Source organism: Sphaeramia orbicularis, chromosome 5 (assembly GCF_902148855.1).
Source record: "Sphaeramia orbicularis chromosome 5, fSphaOr1.1, whole genome shotgun sequence".
In the NCBI taxonomy this organism is placed as follows: domain Eukaryota; kingdom Metazoa; phylum Chordata; class Actinopteri; order Kurtiformes; family Apogonidae; genus Sphaeramia; species Sphaeramia orbicularis.
Window position 1 is genome coordinate 32,497,623 of NC_043961.1, and position 20,157 is coordinate 32,517,779.

General features: G+C 35.8%; 1 protein-coding gene across 1 annotated transcript; it reads left to right on the forward strand.

Moving 5' to 3' along the window:
- The first annotated feature begins 1,399 nt into the window (after positions 1 to 1,399).
- LOC115419194 (sodium- and chloride-dependent GABA transporter 2-like) lies at positions 1,400 to 18,741 on the forward strand. The gene is made up of 15 exons (XM_030133846.1): positions 1,400 to 1,468; positions 1,819 to 2,026; positions 2,925 to 3,059; positions 10,065 to 10,205; positions 10,292 to 10,376; positions 10,461 to 10,593; positions 10,671 to 10,805; positions 12,526 to 12,629; positions 12,713 to 12,837; positions 12,929 to 13,041; positions 14,036 to 14,173; positions 14,496 to 14,598; positions 14,824 to 14,924; positions 16,925 to 17,095; positions 17,415 to 18,741. The coding sequence occupies exons 2-15, from the start codon at positions 1,825 to 1,827 to the stop codon at positions 17,568 to 17,570; spliced, it is 1,842 nt and encodes a 613-aa protein (XP_029989706.1). The 5' UTR covers positions 1,400 to 1,468; positions 1,819 to 1,824; the 3' UTR covers positions 17,571 to 18,741.
- Positions 18,742 to 20,157: the final 1,416 nt, after the last annotated feature.

Consider the following 20,157-nt stretch of genomic DNA (forward strand, 5'->3'; position numbering starts at 1 on the left):
GCTATGTACATTGCTAATTATTCATTAACTGTATAATTATAGTAATAGCCCAAGGCTAGATGGCAAAATCCAGAAATACAATGGTATGCATAAGCATTGTTCATTAGCGACAACATTCCTTCAAAACTTTTGAACAAGGATTTATTTACTCAATCACAGAGTACTCTCCTGTCACCACCCGTTTCCATTGTGGGATAACTTCCGTTATAGCTTATTGTGTTAATTGTGTTGTTACTAATTGTGTTGTGTTGTGGATTATTGTGTAGTGTTGTGGCTTTTGTATTGCTGTGACACTTCTGGGCCGCCAAGCACTTCTTCCTCCATTTCCTTGACAACAACTGTATTATGTGCTCAAAACTGTAGGTGCTGATTGGCCGAAGAGGAGTCCTGTGTATCTGCGCTTGATTGCTCTTCCTCAACTACCCCAATGTCTGTCACAGTAAATTGAAATTTAATTTTGAGAACTGAATTTGAATTGTGAGAACTGAATGTGAAAATATGTAGAGTTGAATTTTCAGTGAGAATAAAATATAGCTTCCGAGAAACTGAATTCAATTTCATAATCTTACATTCAGTTTCAAGTTTATTGGACTTAAGTTCAAAACTAATAAATTCAGTTTCAAATTATACAATTCAGATTCAGTTTTCATGATTCAAATTCAGTTTCTGGTGGCACATATTTCAGCCCATATGCATGTAACATTTCTCACCACTCCTGAAGTGTGTGCAAAGATGTGATATCTGAAGTTTGTTTAAGCCTCCACACATTCATTATTTTTGGAGATTAAGAATGAGTGCAAGAATAATCCTCACAGTTTTAGTATGGCCTGGGCACACACATTGTGTAATTATACCTCTGGAGAAAATGAGACTGGGTGAAATTTTATCCTGACATTATTCTGACATGGTTTTGTTCCTGTTGTTTTGTAATGTGACACAGGTGTGAAGGGGGAAAACCTGTCTGAACCTTCAAACTGAATGGAAAGTCTAGATTTATACAAAACAACATAGAAGTAAACCTACCTGCACAAATTAGAATAATAATAACATCACAGTGTGGCTAAAATGCTACTTCTGTACAATCCAGATTTGCATAAATGCGTCCTCAAGAAGAAATCCAATAATACTCTAGTATCGATACATGGAAAGTTACATACAACGGTAACAATGTGATGGGTCTGCTCCTTTAAGAGTCTTGGTACAAAATAACAGAAAAGTGTCATACTACACGTGAGCCTGTTTCCCCAAGATAAACAAGAGCCCCCCTAAGTGTTATCTCCTTTATCTTGGCTGACAGATGAAACATTGACATGAAACTGTGTATAGGGGTGTGTGTGGGTGTGTATGTATGTGTGTGCTCAATGGAGCAGACTGGTTACGTTTGTCTCACTGGCCACTCCTCATTTAAAGACAACCTGTTAGTATTGTGAGAGAGGGGCACAAGGAGAAACACTGCAACTTACTCAAGGTAAAGTGTACTTCCTTCAGACTTGACTTTAGATATTTCTCAGTATGATAGTGATCTTTCGTGGGTTTGCTTTTAGTGATTTAGGTCATAGTCATAGTTGTTATCTTCAGACATAATATCCTATTGTTATGTAAAATGCAGCTTGTTTCACTTTGTGACAAAGATCAGAAGTGATAGAACACTCATGGTACCATTTTGTCTTTTATCAGGTTGAAATATAACTGCAGGAATTAGTCTTTCATGAATGCGCTGTGTCTGAGAATGTTCAATGGAAACAAACAAACATGTATACAGTTCTGTATGCTGTGATACACTAACAAACACTGCTTCAATCTTTGCTTCATTTAAAGGCTGACATGGATCAAAGACAAAACACACAGGTACAAAGACAAGTGAGTCTAATACAACCTGGGGCCAAACCAGGAGATACCCAACCCAAACCTGTGGAGAGGGAGCAGTGGGGCAGTAAAATAGAGTTCATCCTGGCTGTAGCTGGACATATTATCGGCCTGGGAAATGTATGGAGGTTTCCGTACCTTTGCTACAAAAATGGAGGAGGTAAGTTTATAGCATTTTGTTGTGTGTAATATGTGCGAGTAATTAGTAAATGATTTTTATTTTATTTATGTATATAGTTTATTTGATAGGGACAATGCAAATACCTGTTACAAACAAGCTGTAGTAAACGATGATTCACATAAAGAGATTATAGCTATTTCTAGTTTCCATCTCCAGTCCCTAGTTAGGGTTTTAGTAAAGAAAGAAAGAAAGAAAAAGAAAGAAAAGTAAAGAAAAGGAGAACGTTTAAGATCTTTGCTTACTTTTAATAATTCAATCAGTCCATGAATTAGATATAAAAAGGATGCAGTTTTGTGGATATAAATACTTTAAAATATCAGTTGCAGTAAAATTATGCAAAATATGTCCCCCCTTGTCTGAAAGTTTCACGTCTCTTCACTCGCTGGGTGTGGCGTGAGCACCCATGTGATCTGTACTACCCATATCAACGCCCAGTGGTGTTCCTTGAGTAGACCTTTACACCAGTGCAGCGAGGGGAGACGATAAATTAGAGACAATCTGAGTTTTTTAGAAGGCGTTAACCATTTCACTGATTAGCACTTGGTCACATTGTTAAATTTGGCTCTGCCTTGTTACGTCTCCTTTTGCAGGATACTTCAGTTTAAGACCTCTTAACCTGTTTTTTTTTTTAACCGTGCACACATTACGTTTTTAAGGGATAAACTTTAGATTCACAGAACTATTTTCTCCACATTATACAGTTAGCAGTATATTAATAAAATGCATCCCTCTGCAATATAATGTTACTATAAAGAGTATTTAGCTTAAATCAGTAAATGCATTTCACTTCAGTAATTACAAGTGAATAATTAGATAAACAAATGTAAAGCAGTATCATCAGTACTTTAACACTGTTCTTTATTTTTGTGTTTTAAAGGGGTTTTCTTCATACCTTATGTTTTATTCTTGTTTACCTGTGGCATCCCACTCTTCTTCTTGGAGACTTCGTTGGGCCAGTTCACCAGTCAGGGTGGAATCACATGCTGGAGAAAAATCTGCCCTCTTTTTGAAGGTACATTAGTATTAATCACAAAAAAACTGTTATTTGCAATGATCATGTACATTATTCTGAAAGGGGAAAGTGTTTTGAGATTTAACACATCGTACTGTGTTACTGTTGAGACTGGCCTATAGTTTTAATGTTGTATATGGGTCTAAAGTTGTTTGGCCTTTTTCATGGTGGTTGAACTTAGGCTGCTTAAACAATGTGGAGCATTTCACTACCTGCATGATGTGGGTTATGTGGCTGACATCATGCAGTGCATCATATATGTATCTGGGGACATGTGGTAGATGATTTAGGAGCAACAGTTGGGAACATCTTTGGTGGAAAATGCTCTGAGGAGATACACTGTGGGTGAGAATTGGCCTCAGTGTTATAAAGAGAAAGGTACATGTTGAAGTCCAGTTTTAGATTTGATTAATTTGTCATTTAATTTATAGGTTTTTTTTTTTTTTTTTACATATGTATTACATCAGGTATCAAGCATCTGTCCCAGTTAAGACAAAAAAGTGATTTTGTTTGTATTCTTGATAATATTTTAGGTCTTTCATTTCCTAGTAAAATATGAAATATGGTCACTTCTGCACTAAATTTGCATCCAATGAAATGATTTCTCATGTTGGTATGTTCCTCCCCAATGACTAGAATTTCTGCCACTTACAGAGTTGGAGACTGGCAGGTTGTGTTTTTTAGAGCTTGTTTTAAGTTACTTATTTGGCCTCACTCCCTTCCCTTTTCCAACATCCAGCACATAATTAATATTTTAAAAAACCTGGTTTGTCCTGTTACATCCTGACCATTCCTCATCCTTCCTTCCTCAAACAAATAGGTGACAGTCAGTTATCTACATCATGTAATTAATAGATATTTTTGCTACTTAATTGTCCTTGCCTGGGACTAAGTGAAAGACCAAGTGGAAGAAAGACAGTAGATTATAAAACAGTATTTTAGCTAAAGTGTTGATGTTTAGACTGTGTCGATTCTTAGGCCCAATCCCAATTCATGTCTTAGCCCTCCCCCTTACCCCTACCCTTTGTCCCTTGCACTTGGCACTACCCCTTGAAATGAATCTGCAAGGGGTAGGGGTTGAAACATTCCCCTATGAAATGGGACAACCCTTCACAACCTGTTACGTCATCAGCAGTCATTGATGCCGCTATTAACAGATGCAATAACTTTGTTTTCTAAAAGTATTCATCATGCCATCACTAGCTGTAACAGTCTCTGTTGCATGGACTTTGGTCATCTTTTTTGCGGCTATCAACTATAAACTGCAGAAATGCGGTCTATAACACCCTGAAACAGCATTAAACGGTCGATCAAATGATTAAGTTGTTTATGAAGAAAATGCGTACATTTGTGTGTTTCTTTAATCACACTGCTGCACTTTTTGGCTGGGTTTACCTCCATCTTGCCAAGGATTTGAGCAGAATTATGGGAAATGTCTCCTACCATCTGTTCGTAGTGTGGTCTTGAAAAATCTCAGTTTCGAGGCCTATACAACCATCTGCCTTAGCTCTTCCCCTTCGTCTAATTGAGAATCAGGACAACACTACCCCTGCACGTGTACACGCAAAACAGAGGGGTAGGGGTAAGGGGGAGGGCCAAGGGGTGAATTGGGATTCAGCCTTAAACTGTGAAATACGTGTTTATCTTACATCTCTGATCAACATGTCACCACCAATAAACAGTAAAGACCAACATACAGGTTAACAGCCTATAATATGTGGGATAATTTTCAAGTATTTGGATTTTATCATACATTACATTTGAAACCTAAAGCTTTAGATAAAACTGTTTTCAACATATTTTTTTTAAATTAAGTTTTAAACAACAACAAAATGATGAGTAATTGGAAAAAAGTATTTATTCTCACCAAAAGAAAGTAAAAAGTACTTCACATTGTGTTATGGTACTGAGGTAAAGGGATCTGCAGCGGTCCAGACTGGACCCTTAAGTAAGGATGAAACTGGAGGACAATGTCTTTCTGTCAGCTGTTGCGGCTCTTTGCTCCAATGCCAAGTGTTAGAAAAGTCAAAGCTCTGTGTGCGATTTAATAACTGCAGTAAGATCTAGTCAAAAATATTTCTCTTTGTCTAATTGGAAATGATGTCAGTAGTAAACCATTAACTGTGGCATTAAAAGGAGTGTAAATGTAAAATGGGACTCATACATTGTCCAATCAAGTGGTAACACATGGACACATTTCGTGTTCAACAGTCTCTGTCATTTAAGCAGACTAATTTATATGCATGTATTATACATATTTGAGGAGGTATTCATAAGCATTTTAACATTATGTATAACACAATTTGGGGAGATAAAATTTTAAGGTGAAAAATGCCAACTTACTGCTCAGTAACGTGGATTTGAAACGGACATACATTTTTTAAGCTTTACGCAAACATTCAAAACATGTGGTTCTCGACATAAACTGATATCAAGTAGGACAGCCTTTTAGATATTATCTTCAACTATGCTGAAAATAAATTTTGGAGCAAATTATTGAAAAGTCTCTGTTTTATTGACATGAGAATGTGGTAACACGAGGACGGGCTGACATAGTAACATGTGGACGACTCTTTACCATCACCCAAAATGTATCAAAAGATCATTACTTTCTGAAAGTTTCACTCAAATATCTGAATTAAAAGTAACTTGAAAATTTAAAATTGGTATTTTTGTGGTAACATGTGGACAGGGCCTTTTAAGTAACTCACAAATGTTTAAACTCATAAATATCAATAATATTCACAAAATAATGAAAATCTAATACTTGAAATTTAACAATCATTCATATAATCAACAGACTGAATACATTTAAAAAGAATTTAGAAATAATTTTTAGCATAAAATTCGAGCTATATTTTTATGTCTGAGGCATGGCTATGGTGTAAAAGGTACAATCTATAAAATGGGTTGTAGCTTTTTTTCTGCAAGTGGTATTTTAAAAAGGAAAACTTCCATAAAACAGAGATCTTTAGCTAAAATATGAGCCCACTTGATAAATGATGTGTGCAAATTTACTTTTTCATGTTGATGTTCACTTTCACTTCATTGGACCCATACAGTGAACTGAAAGTTTAATTCAGTGTGTTAAGTGCTAATGTAAACTGCATGAAGTGCACTGCAACTGAGTTTTTATTTTATTTTATTTTTTTATCATAGTTACAAGTAAAATGCAGAGTTGTATTGAGGTGAATCTAGAAAGGAAGATCTATAAAATTCAGAATAGTTTACAGTCCTTTTAGTTAGTTTGTCTCATGCAGTGTACTGTAGCTAGTCCCAGAGACAGCATCATTGGACATGGTTTGAAAAATTCACTCAGAATGTTTGCATTCATGCTGTATATCTTAAGAAAATATTTTCAGATATGCTTATCTTATGTATTTAACATAATAAATAAATCCAGAAAAAGAATTAACCTGCAAGTTGTATGTCAAAGTCACATTGATAGTTCCGTTTCCCTTATTGTCCTATTAATTAGGTTTATCTATGTCAAAGAAATCCACTTCCTCATCAGTTCTGTGCAGCTTCTTTAGAGTTTCTTCTGGAGAGGGGCTTAGGTTAAATTACATATTGTGTTACTGTGTTTAGTGTTAGATTCGAGTCAATTACTTTGGGATGTATTTTTGCAAGATATTCTAACACAGTCACAGAAGAGCTGTGATTTTGTCCAGCAGTTATGGGTCAGCATTTGGAAGTGACCAATCAGAGCTAACTGGACTTTTCAGAAGTGATTTCGAAAACACAGCATTTGGCGAGGTCTTCTAGAATGGTGGTTTTCACTTAAATTACATCTTAATGTAGGGAGGGCCACTAAGACTCTTGTATCACACACCTGAGACTTAATCCTAAATGCATCATGGACGAGCCCTGTTCCCCGAAACTTACCCCTGAGGACAAAATGTACAGTGAAACGTGATCCAACTATTAATACAGGCATTAGGAGCTAGAAACAAGCACACAGTAGACCATATTCACACAGCTGCTTTTCTCACCACGACAGCCTTAGCACTGAACCATGTCTTAGTTAACATACAGGGGTTGGACAAAATAATGGAAACACCTTCACCTCAAGATGATAATGCCCCAATCCATACAGCTAGAATTGTTAAAGAATGGCATGAGGAACATTCTAATGAAGTTGAGCATCTCGTATGGCCGGCACAGTCCCCAGACCTCATCATTATTGAGCATTTATGGTCAGTTTTAGAGATTCAAGTAAGACGTTGATTTCCACCGCCATCGTCTCTAAAAGAGTTGGAGGGTATTCTAACTGAAGAATGGCTTAAAATTCCTTTGGAAACAATTCACAAGTTGTATGAATCAATACCTCGGAGAATTGAGGCTGTAATTGCCGCAAAAGGCGGACCTACACCATATTAAATTATATTTTGTTGATTTTTTAAGGTGTTTCCATTATTTTGTCCAACCCCTGTAACTCACTGATACTATTGTTTGTACATGATATTATTACAAAAACCTCAGTTATTCAAAACTATTGAGCACCTTTCCTACTAAGTGTCAATAAGGGGGTTATGTGGGGTATTGATATTCCAACAGCAGGGGGACGTCATGTACCAGAACATACATCTACCAAAAACACCAATGAATCAGTGCTATGTATCCGCACACTTTATCACTCACTGAATAAAGTATAAAAAAGTATAAAGCTCGTTGTTTCCACCAAGGTTATAATAGTTTTGGATTTTTCATTATAGTTTAGTTTCATTTAGTTTTGACTTTTTTTTTTGTAATTCAGTTAGTTTTAATTAGTTTTTAGAGCAGGTTTGCTAGTTTTTATTAGTTTTCTTTATTTTCTAAATGCTTAGTTTTAGTTTAGTTTTATTTATTTTTTTATATCTTTTCTCTTCTTCGCCGTCAAATTCAAATAAATCCCAGACAGGACTCTGCTGCTTTCTCCCAACTTTAGTCTCCATGTTTCCAGGTAGAGTGGGGACAAGAAGACGACTCTAAACGACAAGTGACGAGAAGTGACGGACCGTTAAATATCATATGGTGCTGTCAGCTAAAATTGCTTGAGGGAAATAAATCGATTTCATATCAATCTGACTTTGACAAAGATGAAAATGAAGGGAATTTTATCCATAATTTTTTCTAAATTTTAGTTAGTTTTGTAAACACACAATAAATTTTCAGTTAGTTATCATTTTTTTCTTTTAATTATAGTTTTTATTTATTTCAGTTAACGAAAATGTTTTTACAATTCTAGTTTTCGTTATTTCGTTAGTTTTCGTTAACAATAATAACCTTGGTTTCCACACACATCTGTATTACAGTATCATCAAGTTTTCTCCTTCAAGGGAAAACTCATTGACAGTCGGTCAAAATAACACTTTGTCTTACAATGTTCATGTGCTGCATCAGCTGATAGTTTACATTATAACTCAGTTAGCTTAGCTCAGTTTTCAGACTGAAAACCGACACAGTAAAATCACAAATCACCTCTGTTTTCTGTATGGCTTGTGTTGTCAGTAGTTACATTTAAGATCTATTTTTAATTGTCCAAACAATGTCAGAATTGTCATGGATTAGTCTGAGCCATGGATCAACAAAGATAATAACATCACATAACAACTCTATACCCTCATAAACCTCAAACTCACCCAAGTAGAGGAAATAATGGGATTTCATCATTAAACTCCATTCTTTTCATTTCAAGCTGTGTCCAGTAGGGATGCACTGATACTGATACGAGTATCGGCATCGGCTCTGATACTCAGTGTGTGTACTCGTACTCGTTAAAGATATCCGATACAAATGCACTGATACCACTTACGGCTGTTTGACATTCACAGTTCAGTGCAGCAGGTACGTGGCGGTGGAATAATGTGTGGGGAGTGTGAAGAGTGTGGAGATTTTTCAAAATAAATGACGGTGATAAAAGTAACGCTGACTGCAAGTAACGTTAAAGACACAGACAGATACGGACGCAATGTTCTGTCCGTCCTCTGCATACATTCAATCCGTTTTCCTGGTGCTGACGGATGCGTACCCAGAATGAGAATACCAGCGGGAGTACGGAGCAGTGCGGATCCCCGCCAGCGGAAGTGAAAATGAAACTTATCGCTCATTTATCTTTTCTCTTCCTGCTGAAGCTGAGCTTTTAAACCTTACCAGTGAAAACGCTGCAATATTAGTATCACATTAGTGTTGCCTCTGTCGTCTCCATGTTTGTTACTGACTTTCTTCTTCTTCTTCTCAAAAAACTTTACTCTTCTTCATGGTATTTGTCCAGTATGGTTAATTCAGAGTGGCGCCCCCTGGTGGATTAATTGAGAAATGCTCATTCCAACACATTAAATGTCAGTAGCAGCACTTTGTTCCAGTCAGACTAATGACAGTGACAATAAAGCACATTTACAAAAGGAACTAAGAACTGGAATGGGATTATTAAATACTCGTATCGGTACTCAGTATCAGCAAGTACTCAAATGTAAGTACTCGTACTCATACTTGGTCTGGAAAAAAGTGGTATTGGTGCATCCCTAGTGTCCAGTCGTCAAATTAGCAACTGTGCTCCCACCTTGTCACTTTATGACTATTTGGTCAAAGGCCAGCAGAGTGACTCACTACTCCGTCTAGTGGTCACATAAATATGTCGTCCCATCTGTGTGAACATATTCAGTTCATATCCCTCTAATACAATACATTGGCATCTTTGGTAGAATTCCATATCTCTTTACTCTGTTTTAAAGTGATATGATAAACACTGTAATAACAATTTTGGGTAATTTTTTAAATAAATGACAGTAGAAACATCACCTACCCTCCCTTTAACCTTATCTGTAATATCCATACCTTTAGTGCTACAAGCCAAATGTCTGCTGTGAAAGCTTTTAAGTTAGAGATCAGTCAGTGATGTTTTTTTTATTTTTATTTTTATTTTTTTTTACCATAAACACTATTTGAAAATGTAACCAAGTAGATCAAATGTCTTATTTCTGTAGTGTTTTGGCATTACAATATGATCTGAACATCTCTCTGCAGGCTTAGGCTACGGGAGTCAAGTGATTGTTTTGTACACTGGGGTGTATTACATCATCATACTGGCGTGGACGTTTCTCTACCTGTTTTCATCCTTCAGGTCTGACCTTCCATGGGCAAGCTGCAAAAATACATGGAACACAGGTAATAAGACTTCTATTTGTAGTTTAACGTGTGTGCAATGTGCTCTCCTTGTTGATCACTCTTCTGTTATTATTTCATGATTTAAGATGGCTGCTTTGAGCACGGTCAGAATCAAACATTACATCCGCATCTCTTTGGAAACAGTTCATCTTCAGTTGTAGAATTTTGGGAGTAAGTATCATTAATCTAAAAACACATTGTTGACTTGGTTTGCTAGTATGCTTTTAATATATGATACATTGCATGTGGTTGCAGGAGGAGAATTTTGGGCCTGTCTAGTGGAATTGATGAGATTGGAAGTATCCGTTGGGACTTGGCCCTTTGTCTTCTTCTTGCCTGGACATTGTGTTACTTCTGCGTCTGGAAGGGAGTAAAGTCCACGGGAAAGGTATATAACCTTCATTTTCATTTGTGATGTCTGATTGATGATCTGTGACTTAATTAGGTTATTATTTATGTTTGCAGGTGGTTTACTTCACTGCTACGTTTCCATATGTGATGCTGGTGGTGCTGCTTGTACGTGGTCTCACTTTACCAGGGGCCAAAGATGGGGTCATGTTCTACCTCTATCCAGATCCATCTCGCCTCACTGACCCAGAGGTATAGTACTTCTAACTACTTTACATGTTTTCAGAGGTTGGTGTGTCTTGTTGTCTAAATAAGTCTGAACAGACACTTCTCTTACTTGACCAAAACCACAATGAGCTCATCTGTTCTTGATGAAGGTAGTTTTGACACCTAGATGTTCAGTGCACACAGCCAGTCTTTGGTTTGATCTAAATGTGATGGTCTGAACCAAACGGAACCATGGTTCTGTTCATGTGCAGTGTGAAATAGTATAAAACTTAGAGCTGATTACAGGAGGTTTTTTTTTTTTTTTTTGGTAACTTATATTTTATTAATTTTAAAAGAACAACAACAAAATGAAAACACAACAACATGAACATGTCTGGGTAGCACAGTCTTACCAATTATTTTGCTTATGTAATATCCATTTTTTCCACTTTTTGTTCATTTGTGGTTCTTGTAGTCTCAATCTGTGTGTTAGTTTTTCCATTAGAAATATGTCCTCAATCGTAGTTATCCATTGATCCTTTGATGGCATATTCATCTTTCCCCAGTTCCCTGTTATACATTTTTTTGCAGCTATCAACATCACCTTTACCAAATATTTATCGTATTCATGTATAGTGCCATCATCAAAGTTGCACAAATAAAGAATTTCAGGTTTCTTTGGAATTGTGTACCCTAATACTTGACATAGGACATTGCAGATCATTTCCCAATATTCCGAAAGTTTTGAACATTTCCAAAAAACATGAGAATGGTCAATATCCATCTCCCCGCATTCTCTCCAACATTCCTGATGCCTCTGTAACTGTTTACTTTTAAACTTGGGTGTAATAAAAAATCTTATAATGTTTTTCCAGGCAAATTCCCTCCATGTCCAAGAGCTAGTAGTTGTATGATGTAATTTCCACATATTTAGCCAATCTATATCATCAATTTCTATGTCAAATTCTCTTTCCCATTTTACTTTTACATAGTAAGTTGTTTGCTTATCAAGATTTATTAAGGCTTTATTTAATGCTGAGATTATCCTAATATTGCTGTCTTCATATGCTTTAGTCATGATTTGAACCACATCGCTCTCTTCCATGGAGGGTCCCACCTGTATTTCCCCTTTATAATAGTCTCTCATTTGAAGATAACGGAAAAAATCATGTTTCTCAAATTGATATTTTTGTGCCAAAGTTTGGAAACTCTCCAGCCTCCCATTATTTTCCAGAACACACCAAGCTGTAACTCCCTTAGTTGCCCAATATTTATAGTTTTGGTCAATTTAGCATACATTTGCTATCATATGCTATCCATTTTAGTTTTGTTGCAGATAACAGGAGTTTACAGAAGGCTATCGTCATTAAAAGGAAAAAAAGAAGAATAATGAAAATGAAGCAAATTAACAATGTGCAAATATCAAATGCCTATCTGTTGATAAAATGTTATGCAGAAGAAGATTAACAACATGTAAATGACGAACATCTTGGTCCACTGCGAAAATTGCAGTGAGAAGACAAAAGTAAGTGGGAAAAATGCAAACAAAGGAACAAAAACTTGATCCTCAGTTAAATCTTCAGGAGTGAAATTTCCCTCAGTTTTCTAATGCACACTTTACAGTCCATGTTACACTTTATAAAACCAATTTTCTTCAGAACCAAAACAGAAATTCAGGTTTCATGCAGTTGCTTTTTGCTATATCTTTTCATTTGCAACTCTGTATTATGTATACAACATTTAACCCTGAAGGTTAACTCCTCAGGTATGGATGGACGCTGGCAGCCAAATTTTCTACTCCTATGGAGTTTGCACGGGTGTTCTGACATCTTTAGGAAGTTACAACAAGTACAACAACAACTGCTACAGGTTTGTAGTGTTATATTATATTTCATTCCAACTCTGATAATACTGATTGTAGTCTTACTAATGTTTCATTTCTTGGTCTACAGAGATTGTGTTTACCTCTGCCTGTTAAACAGTTTAACCAGCTTTGTAGCTGGATTTGCAATCTTCTCCGTTCTTGGTTTTATGGCAAAGGAGCAAGGTGTGGATATTTCACTGGTGGCTGAATCAGGTATAAACACTGACTTACTATATTTGATGGAAACCCAAACATGTACAGTTTGAATAATGTAAGATGAGTGTTTGTTTTTGCACATCTGCAGGTCCAGGGTTGGCATTTATTGCTTATCCTCGTGCTGTCGCTCTAATGCCACTCCCTCAGCTCTGGGCTATTTTCTTCTTCATCATGATCATCTTTTTAGGATTAGACAGTGAGGTAAGACTATATGTACAATAAATATGAAAAATCTAAAACACATTCCTTTAACGTAATACCAATTAATTAATTCAAAATATATGATGTAAAATAAGTAACTGCATATGCATTCATCACCTTGTCTCTGGTTAATCTGTATTTTTGGCTATGATTATATCACAAAGACAAAAAGAATACTCCAAGCAACTAAAGGTGCTGAAGAGGATAAGTCGGATGGATAAAACAACAACAAAAAAAAACAACACTCCAAGTCAGTGAGCAGTGCTTTTTGGGAAAAGCATCTGAGTTAGAATTTAATAGGAATGCAGCAAAATACAGGGACGTCCTAGAGGACAGTCTGATCTAGTCTGTAGGAGAAGTATGACTTGAGAGATTTATTTTTCCTGCAAGACAATGACCCAAAGCACTTGAAAAGCACCGTTTTTGCCCAATACCCGTGGCACCCCTGACACAGCTTGAGCAGTTTTACACAGAATAATGGACTATAACTGGGCGTCCAAATGTGCCAGCCTTATTGGAACCTTTTGTGTCCGAAGGGGCTCTGACTTGAAGGGGGTGAATATACACTACACTCAGTTCATTTCATTTACATTCTATATTTGTTCACATTACTTTGTAGAAATTTGTTTTCACTTAATTGTTGAAGAGTTTTTTGGGAATTTTTGTAAATTTTTGCCAGTGTCACACAGAGGGACATGCACAACATACGTATACATGATTACATTCTACCTTAGATGCTTTTCCCAAAAAGCACTGCTCACTGAGGGGCATCTTGGCCCACTGCAAAAAAAGTGCAGTGTGAAAGCAAAAGTATGTGGAAAAAATGCAAACAATGGAACAAAAACTTATTTTACATTCTATATTCTAATTGGTTGACATGACTTTGTGTATATTTTGTTTCAGTTTATTGTTAAACATTTTTTTTTGAAGATTTTAACATTTTAATTACCAAACTATTGAATGCATTGAATTAATATATCTGTCATCACCATAGTTTGTATACCAAGAGGCGTTGGTCACAACCATCTCTGACATGTATCCGACCTTCTTTCAAAACGAGTGTCATCGTAAACTCCTTCTGCTTGCCATCAGTGTTGGGAGTTTCTTTGTTGGCCTTCTGATGGTTACAGAGGTGAGTGGTAAAAACAGTCAAATAATTATCTATTCACATAATTCTAATTCACTGAAAAAAGTGTAAACATTAAATACTGTGTCTTCTTTTTTTTCTTCTTTATGTAGTTTAGATTTACGATACAAACAAAATAAGCCCAGATTTAATGGCCAATGGAATATTTTAGTGTTTTCTGCCGATTTTACTTAATGGGGATTTTAAAAGTTAAGTAAATTGTGTATATGTACTTCAGACACAATGATGGAGATGGGCATGTGCCACTGCAAAATGATTCAGTGATTATTTTATGTTTATCTTAATGAATGTGTTTGTTATATTTCAGGGAGGCCTATATATTTTTCAGTTGTTTGACTACTACGCCTGCAGTGGGATGACCCTTCTACTTTTTGCTGTTCTTCAGTCTGTCTGTATTGGATGGATCTATGGTGAGGATCATTTTTAACTCTGGAGATCTGCTGTTGCATACTGTACAAACCAGTGGTTGCCAAACTGTGTATACAACAATGAAAACAGATTTGAGAAATTGAAACATTATTCTGTATTTTCATTTTTTACTTTACACAATTACAGGATGGAGTGTATTTTTACTTTAAATGGTTGTGTGAAGCTGTGAAGTTGATAACAAAGTAACTACTGTATATTCTGTGCAGGTGCAGATCGGCAGTATGATAATATACAGGACATGATTGGATATCGACCATGGCCTTATATGAAATATTGTTGGCAGTACTTCACACCAGCTATCTGTACTGTAAGTACTGGAAGTATGAACAAGCCTGCCAGGAAAATGTCTTCATTCTGTACTAACAAACAAGTGTATGTGACAGCTGCCAAAGGCTTCTGTCCTCCAGCTAGTCCATGTCTCAACCAGATGGAAACCAGCAGCATCGATGGAGAGCTGCAACTCAAGGTTGCAGTGACAATAAGTTATGCAGACCTGTGGATCTGTGATCCCATACGTCCACTCAGTTAATGGTCGATCAGTTTTCACTTCAGTAAATGTGTGACTTTTAAAGCAGTGTATGACGTTCGTTGCCAATTTTTCATCAAATCTGTAAAACCTGAGTGGTAGCCTAATCTTTTAGTCTTTCCATGATTACGCACCTGAATCACTTCCCTCACGGTGAACAACTTCGAAGTGTACTCCATCACAAGCAGTCTGGCAGTATGGCCGCACCAGCAACAAACACAGAAACGAGTTCATTTTTTCTTGCTGCTGTGGTTGCATGGAATTTCGAAAAGGTCTGAGGGACGGTTTGGTCTTGGTTTCGGTTTGGTATGTAAACAAAGGACTGCTTGCAATGGAATCAACTTCGAAGTTGTTCATCATGAGTGAAGGGATTCAGGTGCTTAATCACAGAAAGACTAACAGACATCATACACTGCCTTAAAGGGGTCATATTTTGCTAAACACACTTTTATTAGTCTTTGGTACATTTATTTGTGTGTTTGGACCCTAATAGTTAAAAAAGTTTGAACCCTCCAGGTGCTGCAAAGCTATCTTTATATTCATTTTGGCAAAAACTGAGTGGATTTCTACAACCCATTTGAATTCCTTCTTAATTTCTTACATCTATAACTACGTCATGACATTTGCTGCACATATAAAGTCAAGACTTCTGATGAACATTTCTCTGAGTATGTCATAATTGTTTTTCAGCAGCAGCGGTTGTAGTCCATACTGAAAATATGTCCAAACTTAGAGCCAATTACCTACAATGTTCAGTTGTTGGTTGAACGGGACAGAGCAGCACAGCCAACAACCTGGAGGGGGTGGGGTGTGAAGTGGCTCACTTGCATTTAAAGGGCCAGCGCTCAAAACGGCCTCATGTCATTACTCAGAAATACGGTTGAAGATGGACCTGTGGAGTTGAATTAATGAAGAATTTAGACCCAAGCAGAGCATTTACAGTTTACGTAGACCACAGGGAAATGTTTTAAAATGCAGAATTCCATTAAAAAAAAGCAAAATATCACTCCTTTAACGGTTCAGCATGGACCAGAGTTATTATCCATCTTACACCAAAAAGCCCAGGACAGAACAACCAAAGACTGGCTATACTGGGATGCTTTTAGCATCCACTTTAGCAGACGATGAGGTAATATGGATGGTAGTATTTAATCAGGTGTAATCAACAACCTCATTAGATCCCACTACATCTTACACACTGACCCTATAAGATAAGTAAAATACTCTGTAGCTGAGCCTTAACCCTTAAAGACCTTGAACTGTTTTGGTGGTGACTGTCAGATGAATTGTTCTGTACATTAAACTTTTCCTAAATTATTCCACACCAATTATTACAGTCCTCTGTATTGTGCGTTTTCCAGTAAAAATCAGGTATTCCCCTATATTTAATTTATTGACCACAGTAAATTTAAAGGTCAGTGAAATACATCCTTAAGTGCACGTAATAATGGCTATGACTACTATCATTTGCCAAACTACATGGGTTTCATTGGCGAATCAGTGTTGCAGATCATGACTGTTTTTCCATGTTCACTATAGAACCTCCGAATCTCAAAAAAAAAAGTACATCTGCTGCTGCTGAAAAAGATGAAAAACTGCATTTTACCTGAATTATTTCAGTGTATTAATAGGATTAATGGTTTAAAAGTTATTCAATGTTTTAGATCAGAAGATGCTTTTGGTTGCTGACTGTTTAGGTCTTTGAGGGTTATTATCCATTCCTTGTGTAATATTGATGACTAATCTTGCCTTTCGTTTTTGTTCTTTCTTGCGTGTTTTAGTGTACGTTTCTCTTTTCCTTGGTCAAATACACTCCACTCAAATTCAACAACACTTATGAGTATCCCTGGTGGGGCTACGCCATCGGAGGATTTTTTACTCTTTCATCAACACTTTTAATTCCTCTGTGGATGCTGTACGCTGTGAGCATCACACCTGGAACACTGAAACAGGTATGGACACATTTCACAGTGAGAACAAACTTTCAAGACATGTACAAGAATATTAGTGTAACACAATTAATTTTTGATGTTACACATTCTTAGTTTAGATGCATACGGTACATTATATTGTACAGTTAATTTTTTGTAAGATTTATCCATTTAGGTGATATTCTTCTCAAAAACAATGACAGGATCATTTCATTAAATGTTCTGTATAATCATATTTAAATTTGAGTTAAAGGGATAATGAACAAAAGACTCAATTTAATGCAGTACACTTGATTTTAATTAGTCACAGTTAACATATCTGTTTTCTCACTCTACACAGAGAATAAAGATTCTGTGCTCTCCAACTAAGGACTTACGAAGGGGAACACTGAAGAACACATCAAATCCAGAAGCATTTCAGACTTTCACAGGATTGTACACGTTGCGGACAACAGCAAATTCTGATGACAGAGCTCAGAAAACTTCAGTTATTTAAAACATCTCAAATAATTTCCATAAGACTGAAAAATGGTGCAAATGCTGGAAAACAGAGAAAAACTCATTGCACAGAACATTTTAGCATTATGGCCTGATTTGGAGGCTGAGAATGTATATATTTTTAACTTTATATCTGACCTGAAAAAATATTTTTGTTACAAATTTTGTAAAGTCTGCTGCAAGACACTATTTTGTGAGAATTGTTTAGTAAATCATTACCACAGAAACTGGGATATTATCAAGAATTAGCATACAGTTTTTTTATGTGTTTAAAATTGATCAAACTTGCAGGTGTTTGCATAAATATCAGTTCTGAATGCTGGTTGACACAAGAGATATTAAAAGTATAAAGCATTATATTATATGTTTTCTATATGTGTATAGAAATTACAGGGATGTAAAATACCTACCGAGTAATAAAGATGAGATGGAGTTGTGTAAAAAGCATTTAAAACAATTATTTTACACAACTGCTGGTATGATAGCAAATACATCTGCTGCTGCTTTGGGACTCTTGTAATGGTGATATAATATCATATAATATAATATAATATAATATAATATATTGCTTGGTGTTTTTGAAGTTGACAAATGCACTTTACAATGCACCTGTACAGTATAATCATTTATTTAACAAGTCACATTTTCTATATTTCAACACCTGAAACTGGTAAAACTGGGTTTGCAGGGGCTTAAACAAAACTACATTGAATGGATTGGCTTTATTTTAATTCTAATTATACATTTAGGTAAAATCTAGTAAAAGCATCAGCACTACAGTTTTAACCCCTGTATTTATTTCAATCACTATGGAGACTGGTCAGGTCCTGTATTTGTTACATATTGTCAATAATCCTCATAATGTTCAAAACTCAAATTTTTGTTGTGGAATGCAGCTTGACACTGATCATTCAATAAAAAAAAATGTATGTAAAAAGATGTAAATGTTGACTTTGATACCTACAATTTTCAACAAAATGTAAAGGAATGCTTGAATGATGCCCTCTTGTGTCTAAAACGTGCAGTACATACATACAGAATATTTTCATCTTTTACCACTTTGCATGCATATTCTACCATTTTGATACCCTTTATTTACACAAATGCTGTGCATTGGCTTGACATCTCTGCTGAAACAATAACAAGTCATTCATAAACTAATAAACACAAAGCAGACAAACTGACTGCATTAAGCTGAAACACCAGCAGAGGGTACTGTTTCTGTATCTGTTCAAGGGTGAGTACAATTGAATTAAGAAAACAAAGCAGAAAGTTACCATTCAGTGTATCCTTATGTTGTCATAATAGTCTGTTATAGTCACTTATAAATATAGAGAGATGATCATAGAAACATCCTGCAATGGATTGTACAAGAAATATGTAGTGATAAATTAAGTCATTAGTGACTCCATGTATTAGGGCAGGGGTGTCAAACTCATTTTAGTTCAGGGGCCACATTCACCTCAATATGATCTCAAGTGGGCTGGACAGTAAAATGATAACTGTGAAAAAAAGTAAAAATACATTATGATCAGGTTTACATCCACAAAGTTTCCTTAAAAATCTGAATAACATGAACAACTTGAATCGTCTTAAGAAAAACAAGTGTAATTTCAACAATATTCTGCCTCAGTTTATCAGTTTATCATTTACACGTGTGCGTTACAATCACACAAAACATTTAGTAACAGGCAGAATATTGGTAAAATTGCATTTACTTTTCCTAAGACATTTCCTTTGGCTCATATTTGTTCAGGTTATTTACATTGTTTGTAAAAGTATACTTTGGTAATGTAAACATTTTCATGTAATTTTACTTTTCTACACCAAAAAAACAAAGAGAAAATTTGGTGTTGTCATTATTTATAAGTTATTATGATAATATTTTACTGGTTCTGACCCACTTGAAATCACATTGGACTGTATGTGACTGTATGTGGAACCTGAATTAAAATGATTTTGACACCACTGATTGTTAATATCTTCAGTGTAATTTTTGCATTTCACAAATTCATCCCGCGAGCTGGATTTGGCCACATGTTTGACACCTGTGTATTAGGGAGATTAACACACATATTAGTTAAGGGCTACATTAAGTTTGGTAGAGCTGGATACATGACTATGGTCACGGACAGTCCAGGTCATGATGAAACAACACACACACTAAGTGACGTTCATACTTTGGCCACTAGGAGGGGCTACAGACCCTTTTTTTTTTTGTTTCTCACTGTCTTTCAGTTCTCTCTGCAACATGGACTAAGTGTAATAACCTTTCAAGAGCTCTATACTCTGTCACCATAACTATTACGAACAATATCTTTTCTGAATTTTAGTAAAATAAAGAAAAATGTAATACTGATGATATATATATTTAATACCATTTATTTTCACTTAGATCGTTAAGTAATTAATATATAAATCAATTCATTTATCTATTCAAAAGTGATTCACTTAAATGGCACATACAGTAAACGTCATTATTTTTAAATAATAGATATCATAACAATTTTGGAAATATGTAAGAGTGCTGCTTTCAAAGAATAATGCATGTTCTGGCCTCCTGTTTTCTTCTTCAGTCCAGTCCA

Coding starts and splice junctions, on each gene's coding strand:
- LOC115419194 (XM_030133846.1), top strand. CDS start 1,825: ATGGATCAAAGACAAAACACACAGGTACAAAGACAAGTGAGTCTAATA. Junction 2,027..2,924: donor TTGCTACAAAAATGGAGGAG/GTAAGTTTATAG, acceptor TGTGTTTTAAAG/GGGTTTTCTTCATACCTTAT. Junction 10,806..12,525: donor CTCGCCTCACTGACCCAGAG/GTATAGTACTTC, acceptor TTAACTCCTCAG/GTATGGATGGACGCTGGCAG.